Below are 14,140 nucleotides of genomic sequence, written 5' to 3' on the forward strand. Positions count from 1 at the left end.
CACAAGCCCATAGTATTCTCCCAATTATTAAAAGAACAGGATATTGCATGTGCACAGGAACAAAGGGATCATTTAATTGTGCCTTTGTGTGTACAGAAGTATATTTACAATTTCTATTTAGGGAATGTGACTTTAAATCACAAGAATGAACTGGGATAGTGGTATTTCTGATCTTGCAACGCAGCCTTGCGATTTCATTTTGCAAAGGTCACCTTCCTGGGGTAGGTGATAATTAAAAGCAATATACAGTGGTACCTTGGGTTAAGAACTTAATTCGTTCCTGAGGTCTGTTCTTAACCTGAAACTGTTCTTAACCTGAAGCACCACTTTAGCTAATGGGGCCTCCTCCTGCTGCTGCGCCGTCGCCATGCGATTTCTGTTCTCATCCTGAAGCAAAGTTCTTAACCTGAAGCACTATTTCTGGGTTAGAGGAGTCTGTAACCTGAAGCGTATGTAACCCGAGGTACCACTGTAAAGGTATAATTTCTGCAGCATTGATAAGGTAAAGGTAAAGGTACCCCTGCCCGTACAGGCCAGTCTTGACAGACTCTGGGGTTGTGCGCCCATCTCACTCAAGAGGCCAGGGGCCAGCGCTGTCCGGAGACACTTCCGGGTCACGTGGCCAGCGTGACAAAGCTGCATCTGGCGAGCCAGAGCCGCACATGGAAACACCGTTTACCTTCCCGCTGGTAAGCGGTCCCTATTTATCTACTTGCACCCGGAGGTGCTTTCGAACTGCTAGGTTGGCAGGCGCTGGGACCGAGCACCGGGAGCACACCCCGCCGCAGGGATTCGAACCGCCGACCTTTCGATTGGCAAGTCCTAGGCGCTGAGGCTTTAACCCACAGCGCCACTTGCGTCCTGCAGCATTGATAATCCTATGTAATTGCACCTGAGAGTAAGCCCCATTGTACACAGAGTCAGATTTACTTCTGAGTAGTGCTGCAGGAAGGCATAGGATATGGGATGGGATGTCTATCTCTCTTCTCTCACTGCTTCCTCTCTCCCCCACACCTCCAGTTTTAGCTATTGAAGCTAGTTGAAAGAAAGCTGGTGCAAAACATGCCAGTGTAAAGGGACAAAAAGAGGCTTGTGGATGGTGGGAAGTGGGATTATTATTATTATTAATAATAATAATTGAATTTACCGGTATATACCGCCCTATACCCCAAGGTCTCAGGGCGCTTCACTGAATAAAATCAAAATATAAAACCACAAAATACGTAATCAAAATAAAAACAACAACCCTAATAACCCTTCACTCCCAAAAACCACATTTTAAAAGGGCATAGGATCATCACAACATTTAAAGTAAGACAATTAACAAAGCCACTAGTTGGAAAGACCATGATCTCAGAAATGTCTGCAGGAATAATTATTGGCAACCAAATTGGCTGGATGCCTTTCTGATACAGTTAAGCTGCATCCTAACTGTTTACAGGTTCTTTGTTTATGTTTCCCATTTTCTTTTCACAAGCAGCGATAATGTGTAAGCATGGTGTCAGCTCCCTAAAAAAGGTAAACAACTCTGGGGAACGGGGTGTGTGTGTGTGTCGGAGGGATCTTTGCACCATGGTGCCGGATATGCTTAAGATGGGCCTGTGGACCATTGGCCAGATCGAGCAGGCTTAATCTTACATCCTTAAGATTTAACTGTGCACCAATTTAAGATACAACTCCAGATTTTAACTATGTTTACAGATTGGAGGTGTGCACTGTAGATCAGTGTCTAAACCTGCCGGCTACTATCTCTTTTAACTGGCTGTTGCAATTTTGCTGATATGCACTACGTTTGAAAGTTGTGAATATTTTAGTGTTCTGAAAAATGATATATTGGGAGGCTACAGAAATGTGTGTGTGTTCATGTCATCTAAACGTAAAAATGTGCCTTCTGGGATGCAGGAAATACATATTTAAAAGATGAAATCTGGGGGATTGCTTGGCAGAATGCGCCATCGCCTTGTCACGCCACACGGAAGCAGGTGGCTCATTTGACTTCATTATTATCATAGCATAAGCTGCTTGTGCACATAAAGGAAAATGAGTGTACCTATTTGCTTCCGTTAAGTATTGATTTTATTGTTCTGTTCTCTGTAATTAATTGCCATAAAAATAGCATAATTGTTTTGCCCTGTTAGAGACCTTCAAGGCATCTGTAAGATTTTTGTACACACGTGACCGTGATGTTCTAGGAATATCTGTACACCAGACTTAAACTTTATCGGGTTGCAATCCTGTACCGCCTTAAAATGGATTCAATGGAATGTTTGCCAGAACATATGCCACATGTGCATATATATGCATATACCGAATCTTTCCATTTATAAGACACCCCCTATTTTGGGGGACTCTGATTTAAGAAAATGGGGGGAGATCTATCCGTGTATAAGATGCCCCCCAATTTTGGACATTATTTTTTAGGGGGGAAACCAATCTTATACACGGAAAAATATGGTATTCTGGACATGTCCCAAAATTAGAAAATTTACTTACTTCTGAGTCAACCTGTTCTCGGGATTTTTTTGGGGGAAAGCATGACAGTTTAAAGCAGTATCACGATACTTTAAATGTATGGTGTGACATGAATATTATTGGTCCAAAAATGGAAGCAAGAAGAGTTACCGACGATTGATGAATGGAGGGTGAAGTTAATGGACTATGCAGAATTAGATAAACTAACAGGAAGGATTCAAAACCGGTGAGACCAGAAATTCACGGAAGACTGGAGTAAATTTAAGGACTATCTGAAAAGTAATTGTGAAGAACAGACGACGTTTGTAGGGTTGCAAGAGGTTTTGTGAGGAGCATTATTAGAAGTATTGTAAAAATGGGCAAGGGGGAGGATGATTTGTTAAGAGATGTAAAGGCAATATAAAGTTAAGAAATGCATAAGAAGTGGTTAAAACAGTGGATCATCAGAGGTGCTGATGGAAGTCTAAAAAGATTGTATAAGGAATAAGTTTTGTGGTACATTTTATAATTTATATGTTAAAATTAATAAAAAATATTATTAAAAAAAGTATGATGTGAATGTTGCCTTGAACTCCTAAAGAGGGGTTTCTCTGGGGTCCAATTTTGTCTGTATCTCAGAAGGAAAGTGGTTACTTTCCTTCTGAGCCACTTCGTTGCTACCAGGGGAGACACATGGCTGTGGTGTGCTGCAGGCCCTGCGATAAGTGCACCCAGTGCACCACCCGCCCCTCCCTAGCTATGCTGCTGATATGAGCTTAGATGTAGAATGCAGAGCATTCACATTTACTTTGCAGCAAGGATCGGGAACCTGTGGCCCTCCAAGGTTTGTTGAAATTCAAGCCCCATCAGTCCCAGCCGGCATATCCAGCAGCCAAGGATTCTGGAAGTTGCAATCCAACATCTGGAAGGTTACAGGTTTCCCATGTAGGACTTTAGTGGGAATAATATTGAGTCCCGTCATTAACAGGCAGTTTCCGGAGGAGCATGTTGCAGCAAAGACTAACAAATTTATGATGGCATAAGCTTTGTTGAACTATGAAAGCTTATGCCATAATAAATTTGTGGGTTTTGAAGGTGCCGCAAGACTTGATGCAGTTGTTGGGCAGCAGCCTTAGTGCCTTTGTTGATCCCTATTGGATCTCTTAAGTCGGATCTAGTGAGCACATGCGTACCGTAACACATCTATCCATGCTGTTCATTTTCCAGCATTCTGCAGAGGTCTTCATGGGCAATTTCAACTGTCTGTTCGTGGAAAACACCACCAGATGTTTGGATGTTGCATTTTACAGCTGTTTTATAACAACAACAAAAGTTTTGATATTTGTCCATTCCCTCTCTTGATGAGAAAAGAGAAAACCCTTATGTTCAGGAGGGAGATGTTTTTGAAACCAAAGGATTAAGAATAGTTCTTCGTGTACACCTTGCACATCTTGTGTGGTTTCAGCCACAAGGAATGAAGCCACTGGAATGTATTATGATCACTACGCTTACCAAACGTTACAATACATGGAGGGAGGGAATGCTTGCAACAATGATGACTGGCCATTCCCAGACGCTGCTTATTAGCCAATTAGCCACGCTCCACATGTCCCTCTTGGGATCATGGTCCAAGTTTGCCTCCAGGTTTTTTGAGCACCCTTGAGCACCATGGTTATCAATAGGCCCCTCGTCAAAGCATCTTTGGATTCCAAGGGAGATGATTCTGGCTCCCTGCTACTGTCTCATGAACCCAGAGGGAGAAGGCTCAGCAATTATTTTTTAAAAATACGTATTTGATTAAGGTGATTTCATGTAAAAGAAAGTGATACAGGAAAAAAGGGAAAGTGTTAGAGAGAGAAAAACTACAAAGATACATATAAAAGCGAAAATATGCAAAAAGAGAGAGAGCAATATACGTTATTCCCATACATTATGCATAAATTGGTATAGTGTTATTGTCCTAGTACTTATGCAATTATGGCAGTCACTGCTGCTTGTCCTCCTTGTCTTCACTATTAACAGAAGAAGAAGAGGAGTTTGGATTTGATATCCCGCCTTTCACTCCCTTTAAGGAGTCTCAAAGCAGCTAACATTCTCCTTTTCCTTCCTCCCCCACAACAAACACTCTGTGAGGTGAGTGGGGCTGAGAGACTTCAGAGAAGTGTGACTGGCCCAAGGTCACCCAGCAGCTGCATGTGGAGGAGCGGAGACGCAAACCCGGTTCCCCAGATTACGAGTCCATCGCTCTTAACCACTACACCACACTGGCTCTCAGAGCTGGCTCTCAGTCAGGAGCTGACTGCTTTTCTCTGTGCCTATTGAGGGGCAACTACTGCTTCTGCTCCTTGTTATTGCTGTGCCCAACCCCAGGGAGAAAGGGGCCCATAGCAGCAGCACTGAGCCGCCTTCTCTGCTGACCGAGCCTTCTGTGCCTGTTGGAGCATGTGTGTGAGGCTAAACAAAATGGCGGCCTCCAATGGTAATTTCATTATCTACTAGCAGAAATTCAAGCCTGTAACATCCTCGCACTGCTTCCTATGAACTCATTGACAAAGTTGTGTATATCGAGCAACAACATACAGGCTATTAGTAGATTATATAAACCACAATTAATATTTAATAGTTCTTTCAAAATCCAGTTTTCTGCAAAACCTTTACTGAACCAACGTGAGCCTCGGCGTCCCTGTGGCTTTCTGCCGCAGACCTGGCTCTTCAAGCCCTGATATTTCCCTTTGGTACTGACCCCATTGAAAATTACATTCTAAGACCTCATAGCAGGCAGGAACTGTGTCACTTCTGCGTACGCTGTGCTGAATAAAATGCTAAATAGCACTGATAGTTCCAGCAGTGGATCAAAGAAAACAAAGCGGAGACTTCTCGTTAGAACAGGTTGTTCCGGTGTAAACCAGCAATTTGGAAAATTGTGGTGTTTTCCGTTGTAATATTCAGGAAGTTTAGTATTCTGTCTGATGCAAAAGGTGAGACCGGCTGGACAGCGACAGGAAACTATATGGGGGTCAGTAAATAAAGTGATCATGCCATTGATACGAATGAATGGATTTATTACAGACCTTAGATACAGAAAATATTGCTGGGCCTGAATAAACAAGTACCATTCGTTGAGAAAGGCTACGCAATAAGATTGCAGTCGGATAGTAGCTAGGAAAATTGCAAGTGAATACTGTAGTTCATGTTCATGGACTGCAGCACACTTTTTATTAAATGTCACAATGCAATTGCTAAATGTAAACGCCATGAAATCCTTTTCTCCAGATCATGTTACAATTCTCGGGAAAATTTGCTAGAGAGTAATTGGGGAGGATTTACTTCTAAGAAAGCATATTTAAGACTGCAGGTCTTGAAAACAGTCAGTCCAGGATTATTTTACATGATAGGACTGCTGTATGAAGGGGAGGTATGCAAACATGGCAGGTGTTTCGCCAAGTGAGCAATTCATGTGATTCACTATATGGGTCACTGGGCACCTTTCTTTTTCAATAGGAAGGGGAAGGACCACGGTTCAGGGGCAGAGAATCTGCCTTGCTTGCAGAAGTTCCCAAGTTCAATTCCTGGAGAGCCACAGCCTGTTAGTGTAGGCCAGTGTTTCCCAAACTTGGGTCTCCAGCTGTTTTTGGACTACAACTCTCATCCTCCTTAGCTAGCAGAACCAATGGTCTGGGATGATGGGAACTGTAGTCCAAAAAAGAGTTGGTGACCCAATTTTGGGAAACACTAGAATACCTCGGTAGATAGACCAATGGTCTTACTTAGTATCGTAGTTTATTAGGATCCTATATTTACTGTGGGGAGCTGGAAAGTGTTGAACCCAAGAGGAAAATTGCTGCTTGCCAAAGAAATTTATTTGAAGGGTGCGATATTCCCCTAACAAAAGCATGCACAATCATTTGATGTCTTTGTTTTTATTTTCATTATGTATTCCATGTATATTGTAATTTTATGTTGTGAATCACCCTGAGATCTACCGGTATAGCTAGGGTGGTATACAAATTTAATAAATAAATGGAAAAAAAAATCGTTTATAAATTTGTCCCCGCTTGTAATCTCCCTTTGGACGGTTGCCAGATGACATGGAACTGTTATTACCGTTGGCGATTAGGAAGGCTTTTGCTGGTTTTTTTTACCAGAATTTACCCCGATCTTGTTACTGCTGACGTTCATTTAGTAGAAGCCTTTTTTTGCGTGGGGCGGGGAAGGTGGTCGCTGCGACGCCGGAAGCGGCCCACGTTGGAACCCCGAACCAACCCGCACCTGTGCATTTGATGCAAATCTGCACGCCTCTTTTTCTTGGCGCTGCGTTGGTTGGCGCCCACCCCGCGGTGGGCCAGAGGTGGTGGCGGCGGCGGCGAAGGTTTTGCTGAGGCTGCTCATTAAAGCGCGCCTCTTTAAAAGAGAGCAAGAGCGAGCCGGGCCAAGCCTCCTCCTCCTCCTCCCCGCACCCCAATCCTGACGCCCGGTCTTGGGCAGCTCCCCGGGGTAGACAGGCAGAGAGTGGCTTTGCTGCTGCGAAGCGCTCCTCGGCAAGCGGCCCGCTGTCTCCGGTTAGGAGCGCGCGCCTCTCTCTCCGTCTCGGCCTGCGAGCGCGCGGCGCCTCCCTTCTTTTGCGGAGGGGGCGGCCCTCGCGGCGGGAGGAGGCTGCGCGCTGCTGCCGGAGCGAGGCGGGGGTGGGCGGAGGGAGGAGGAGGAGGAGCGGCAGCGGGGGAGCGAGCGAGCGAGCGAGGCGAGCTGGTCGCGCGGCTCCTGAAGCGACCTGCCTGCGCCGGCGGCGGCAGTTGCAGCGGCAGCAACAGCAGCATCCCCCTCCGGGCAGCGCCGGCAACGTCTGCTCCGCGCTCTCCAGCGGCGGCGGCGGCGGCGGCTCGGCCTCCCGCTCCTCGATGTGCCTAAGCAGGAGGTGGCGGAGGAGGCAGCAGCAGCAGCAGCGGCGGCGGCGGGGCTTGCACTCGCCCCACGGGGACTCGCCGCTTGCGCGCTCCGGGCAACCCTGAGCCCAAGCCTGCTGCCTCTCTCTTGCCTGCCACTCCGGCTCCCGCATCTTTTATCGGCGGCGGCTCGCGCTTCCCTCCCCTCGCCCCCTTCTCTCCACCCCCTTTCCAATTTTCCCTCAACACCCCCCCCCAATACCTTTTCTTCTCTCTCTCTCTTTCTCTCTCTCTCTCTCTCTCTCTCCCCCGCCCTCCTCTCTGTATCCCCAAACCGGGCTGCAAACGCGAAGTGTCTTCATGAACCCCAAGGATGTCCGGGAAGCACTATAAGGGCCCTGAAGTCAGTTGTTGCATCAAATATTTCATATTCGGCTTCAATGTCATTTTCTGGGTAAGTGGAGTGGTTCGTTTTATGGGCCAAAGCTGTGGGGGGCTCGTGTGCATTTTCTAGCTGGGCGAGGATTTAGCCCCCCACCCCCTTCCAGAGAAATTGGAGGTGTGTGTGTGAGAGAGAGTGAAATAAGCCCAGCAGAAAATAAACACAAGGCACTTCAGCGTGAATGGGGTTTTTCATGAAGTAAATAACCTAGCAGGATACGTGTGTGTGTGTGTGTGTGTGTCTGTCTGTCTGTCTGTCTGTCTTCGTGTTGATGTTTTTTAGTGGGGTGATCTTTACAGGGAAACATTTTGGGTAGTATTTGACTTTTTCTGACCATAGTATTTCATGTTCCGTGGATAATAAAGGAACGGCTTGGTTTTTCCACCATCCCTACAGTAGATCCCCTTGCAAGGTGTGATTCTGTTTCTCCGCCACCCCCCACCCCCCTTTGCCCCTATTGTTGTGGTTTAAAAGGGACTGATAAGACTTCCTTGGACTGGAGAAGGCATAATGCCGTGTTCCAAGTGTTCCTGGAAGGCTAAAGAGCTGTGTTTTTGGGAGAGAAGGGTTACACAACGACCGTAGGTAAGAAATGGGTCCGTTGTGGTGGGCTCCTGTTAATGCAGCAGAAACAAGAGAACTGTGTACAGTACTTTGCCGCTGCAGAATAGATCCCCCTTTTAATTAAAAGAAAAAAGAATATACATTGGGATTAGGATAAGCATTTGCTCTAAATTCTGCATGCATACAGATCACCTATTGAGTCACCCCCCAACCTTTTTAATTGTTTTGCTGCCCCTGCTTTGGTGGGATTGGAACTGTATGTTGGAATATTACATCACTATGCTCTTTCTACTGCTTCCTCCCAATTTGCTGTAGCTTTGAATGCTCTTCTCTTTTGAAAAAAGGCCATTTGCTGTCTCTGTGTATGTTTAAACACACACACACACACACACACACACACCACAATGCCATATGAGGTTTTACATTTTTTATTTATTGTTACATAATGTGAACCTTTGGGGATGTAGCAGGCTGTGTTCATATGGATATTTCAGAAATGGGGATATTGACTGGGATAATGGATTCTGGAAACAATTGAATAAATAGCATTTGGTGTTCATTGCAGCGAAGTTGGGTCAATAGGAGAGCTCTCATGAACTAACCCTACTTGTGAGCAGGACATTACATAAAGGAAATTGATTCCCTGTTAATGGAGAGGGTGTGTGCGCATACACACAACACAGAGCGCAAGAGGAGCTCTGGATTTCAAGTTGAGAGACTGCAAAAGTAGGCTTGGCTGTAAGTCTGTGGCTAGTTTATATGGAAATACATTAAAAGCAATTCTGATCTGTTATTCCATATGGAAAGGAAGGAAGTGTCACCCATCCTCCTCCTGCTTTCCTTGTTGCCAGGATAGAGCTTTGATTATTTCTGGCACTTGGGTTCAAAAGTTAATGGAGATGCGGCCAAAGGCCTGGAACAAAAACCAGGTGTTAATGTTGCTGTTGAACCTGCCAGTGGAGGAGGCTGCTTTGTACATATGGCGAATGGGCCCTGGTCCATGAACGCTTTTGCTGGGATAAATATGTGAACCTTCAGTATCACAAGACTCTTGGTTGTATCTTGCTGCTAAGAAAGGCCCGTGTAAGGACATAGTTGCAGTGTTGCATTCTTACTAGCAAACTAGAAAATCCAGACTTCAATAAAGTGCTATGCAGGGGCTGTGCAGTTTCTGGTGTGGCAGGACCTGGGTAGTTCTGTTATGATCATAGTGGGTTCATCAAATCGCTTGCAAATGCCTAAAGAGATATTTTAGTTCCTGCCTAGAACAACAATAGCTATGCTATTGACATTAAATTAAAATACTGCTGCATTTTTGGCATTAGGAGTAAGAGGGAGGAAGATATCTGAAGATGTTCTGATGTTCTAGACTGAAAGCTGATTTTTAAAAGCAGGCTGATGCATATGACTCTCTCTACTCAAGGTTTCCTTTTCTGTTTTTTCACCTCTTGCTAGAGAAGGCAGGTAAAAATAAAACTAGTCTTCTGCAGCACCTTTTAGATAATCCCCCCTCTTGTTCTGCCATGGAGTGCCAAAGCTCTATTGTTCCCTGCTTCTTCCTAATGTCATATTTGAATCCCATCTGTGCTGCTACAAATCTGGTGCAGTGTTTTTTTGCAGTGACTGTTCAGCTGTCCATAGTATTGGTTCTCGAAATGGGGAGGGGGAAGGGGTGGGCACTGTGATGAATTCAGATGTTCCCCAGCTGGCAAAGAAGGCACAGTAGAATGAATCATGCAGCCTTCTTGGAGAGAGTATATTACAGGTTCTAGACTGTATGCTTATGAAAGTTAGGATCAGTACTGAAATGCACAATTTGGCATGCTGACAAAAAAAGAAGTTCCTCTCTAATTCATTGTTATGACCCTGTACTATAACTTTGTTGGTTCCCTGGCACTAATCTTATAAATGCTTGTATTCCAAGGAGAGTTGTGCAAAAGATGCTTTGGAGAAGATGCTTCTGATGCTTGAATCACCTGTCCACTTATCACAGGTAGCAGTTGTTGAATTTCAACCTTTCTCCTATTAAGAGGTTGGAGATGTGTTAATGGGTGTTGGAATGACTTACTGTGACGCACTGAATGGTTTTCTAAATGTAGCAGGAATGAATGGAGTGGTGGTGTAATTATTTGCAGACTTCGAACAGGAGTTTTGAAATCCTCATGAATCCAGTTTTCAGTACCATTAGCCTGACTTTAAATTGCTTCTCCATTTTAGCTATAGGCCTTGAGTACTAGGATGTTTTCAGACTAAATGCATTCTGTAGGGGGCTGGTTGTTGGCTAAAGAGACTTTCTATCTCCCAGACTCTTACACTTGACGAATATGTTGAATGAACATGGGATGAATGTGTCATACATCATACAGTAGTGAGTGCCTGATCTGCTATGAGGTTACTTTGAGCAGGTATTTTCAACCTTTTCAGACTCAGGACCCACTTTTAACCCAAATATGCACCTGGGGACCCATTTCTTAATCATTTACCATATATTTGCATGGTGGTATTGCTCCTGTTGTGACCCACCTTGGATCAGGCTGTGATCCATTAGGGGGTCCCAACCCACCAGGTTAAAGATTAGTGACTTAGAGGCCAGAGTGTCACTTTGGTTTAGCTGCCATCATGACGTCACAGAAGCAGGACAGTTTCAGGCTAGGTAGGTTTATTTTAGAACTGAAATTGCTGAACACCTTTAGTAAGCATTGCCTACACACTGTGGTCTTCTTAATTGCACTGTGTTTCTGCAAATTGGCTGATTAGTTTGGGTGCCTTTTGATGAAGAGCCAATTGGCTACCAGGTGGATCTTGTTGCTTAGTTTGGGGAGGTGGCCACGGGAGAGGATGAAGATAAGGTAGAAAAAATGTTTGAAATGTGAAGTAACTTCCAAAATGCTAGGTTTACATCTGCTTCTAATTCATGTTCAATGCATGTTCACTGTGAACATTTTAATAGAATGACCAGATCTTAGGCTGAAGACTGCTTCATACTTTACATTAAAGCTTGTTTTATGAGTATTTTCTTGTTCAACACTAGCATGTGAATGAGCTGGTCACTCATGGATCCAACTCGCTGAGGTGTGAGTTGGCTCCTTGAATATTGCATTGTGACCACGAAAATGGCATGGCATATCCTTACATGCATGCATATCCTTGTATCCGTAGCAGCATGAGCCAAATTTGAACAAGTACATAATTTAACTCAAAACTATGTTTTTGTGGCATGTACATTTTAGTTTAAAGCCAGTGTGAGCAAGTTCTCCTGAAGTTTTTGGAGATCTGATTCATGGACCACATTAATCTGTTGATATGATTATTCTCTGTTGTGTGGAAGGTATTGGTGAACTTGGAGTTGTGCACTTCCTGGACCTTGGTTCAGAAATGACTGTCTGGCAAGCTGGTCCTGAACAGACCATGCCACTACTTTTGCATAGAGGAGCAATAATTGGCTTCACACAGGGCACAGCTCTACTTGGGAGACATCAGAAGTGAACAAAGATTAACATGTAACTGTAAATCCGCTGCCTTGTACAGTTCTCAGTGTCATTTAAAAACCAGATTCCTGCACACTCAGAAGTGTGTGGGTAATTCAGCTGTGGGTGAAAATTACAGGGAGAGACTTAAAGGTGATGTTAGTGGTATGTGTGAAAACTGAGCCTGCATTGTTTAGATGATTGCATTTATAATGTATACAGTAGTTTTGATTTAAAAGAGATTATGTGGGATGGGTCTAGGCTTGTGTTCAGCGAAGGTCTGCTTGTGCTGGAGGAAAGGGCGAAATGTGATTTTTATTTTTTTTACTGATAGCTTCTTTACTTCTTCTTTGCCTCTTAATGTAGAGAGGGCCTTCTTGGTAGCTGCTCTTAGATTGTGGAACTCCCTTACACAAAAGGTGTGGCCGTCCGCCTCTCTGCTTTCAAATCACCAACAGGCAAATGCTTTTTTTGTTTAAACAGGTATTTGGCCACTAGCTGGCTGTTCTAGCAAGGTTTTTGAGCATGGGTGTTGCCCTTTTGTGTGCTTAAGTGTTTCAGTGCTGTTTTAATAGGCTTTCTTAGTTCATTGTTTTGTCAAAGCTATATTTATTGTGTGTTTTTAGTTTGAACTGTTTGAATTTATGATGTGCGTCGCCTTCGGCCAGGCACTGGGAGAAAGGCATGGTGATAATAATATCTATGGTTTTTGTTTGTTACTATGTTTGTATTTTTATTTTGTAAACCACCCTCTGATCTCCGGAGGAGATTTAAAAATACATTTATTTATTTAGTTTTTACACTGCCTTTCTTCCGTCATGGAACCCAAAACCCATGTGGTTTCCTAGAGGTCTCCAATCCAGACACCGACCAGACCTGGTGTTCTTTCAGACCATACCTTCTATAGACTGTTCTGGAGAATTGGGGGACCCTCGGGAAGGAAATGAGAGTGTGGAATCTCCCCTTCTTCCAGTGAACATCTGTTGCAACTTTGTTCCTTCTATGTATGGAAGTAGCCCTTCCATGCACAGAGGGCCAAGTTTGTATCCAAATAATAGACTTTAGGGTATCCTCTCAGACACCTTCCTCTTTTCATCTTGTAAGGTTCAGTGCCGCTTCTGTGAAAAAGCCTGGCTTTTTGTTTCTTCAGGAAGGTTCACAATGTGAGTTTATTTAGATCAGATGGTCCTATGTGGATCACTATGTGAGAACTTGTGACGGAAGAATTTTTTTTGGCGTTGCTATATATGAAAATTACGGTTAATAACATTAAACTGTACAATTATTTGACTAAATTCTTTAAGTGGGCAACATCTCTGTGAAAACATCCTTTGCCTCTGACCTCACTGACAAATACAAAGGTGGTGTGAATTGTGAAGTGCTAATACTGAGGTAAAAGATTTTACTTTATATCACATGGTGCCTTTAAGAGCTATGTCCCTCAAACACTTAAAACAAGAACTTAAAATCAGGGTACAGTAATTTTGTATTTGGGAACCTTTGGCCCCCAAGGAGTTCAGAACTACAACTCCCACAATCCCTGGCGGTTGGCCATGCTTGCTGGGGCTGATAGTTGAGGAGCACCTGCAGGGCCACACCTGGTTCAGATGTTTTAATTTAGCATTTTGTCTTAGACAAACCAGCCTGCTAATCCTTCCTGCTTCGTGTGTTCCAAAATGTCCTTGTTTTGTAGCTGACTTGTGCTGTACTCCCACAAGTTTATCTTGGCTATTGTGCCATCTAGGATTTTATCTCACAAACCAGGAACCTGTCTGGTCTCAGGATCTGGTCCAGTGTATTCTAGGAAGAAGATTCAGTAGTACATGAGTTCATAACATTTGCTGTGGGTTTTTTTTTTTGGCAGAGCACGTGCTGGGCTTATTTTTGTGGTATTAGCCATATGGGAGGTTTTAAATTGTCTCCTGACTTGGAGATTGGCAGAAAGCAAGCTAAATCTGGTTATATAAGTGTTCTCTGGGGAAAAGCAGAGTGAAAGGCATGCTGTCCTCTGTTGGGCAACAGCTAACTTGACTGCAAATCATTAATAGCATCTTTTGAAAGGGGCGAATACTTTTCCATGGCAATGAGTTGCAGAGGTTTCGGGAAATAAAAATGGCCACTCTTCTAAATTACCCTAGGATTTATTTCATCTTCCCTTGGTGCGATAACTTAGTTATTTCTTTATATATTTTGGAATTATAGCTCTATGCCTTGTGGAAGGCCCAAACTCCATCATCTTGTTACTGACCTAAAGGGCAAATTGGCTGTGGCAGCTGTGCCACGCTGATGCCCATGCTAACTTTCAGCCCTTTGGTTTCGACATCAAGTGGCAACTG

The 14,140-nt window shown here is 44.1% G+C and overlaps 1 protein-coding gene across 3 annotated transcripts in view; it reads left to right on the forward strand.

Annotated features, from left to right (window-relative positions):
- Positions 1–6,960: 6,960 nt before the first annotated feature.
- TSPAN5 (tetraspanin 5) overlaps positions 6,961–14,140 on the forward strand; it is an 87,554-nt gene continuing 80,374 nt past the window's right edge. The window contains exons 1-2 of one of the 3 annotated variants that reach the window (XM_083756927.1): positions 7,188–7,609; positions 7,640–7,785. In XM_083756927.1, coding sequence (XP_083613053.1) covers positions 7,705–7,785 — 81 coding nt within the window. In that variant the 5' untranslated portion in view covers positions 7,188–7,609; positions 7,640–7,704. Of the gene's footprint in view, positions 7,786–14,140 lie in introns of all 3 variants that reach the window. The other 2 variants (XM_083756926.1, XR_014568370.1) reach the window with 2 other exon arrangements.

This window comes from Podarcis gaigeae, assembly GCF_964106915.1.
Source record: "Podarcis gaigeae genome assembly, chromosome: 9".
In the NCBI taxonomy this organism is placed as follows: domain Eukaryota; kingdom Metazoa; phylum Chordata; class Lepidosauria; order Squamata; family Lacertidae; genus Podarcis; species Podarcis gaigeae.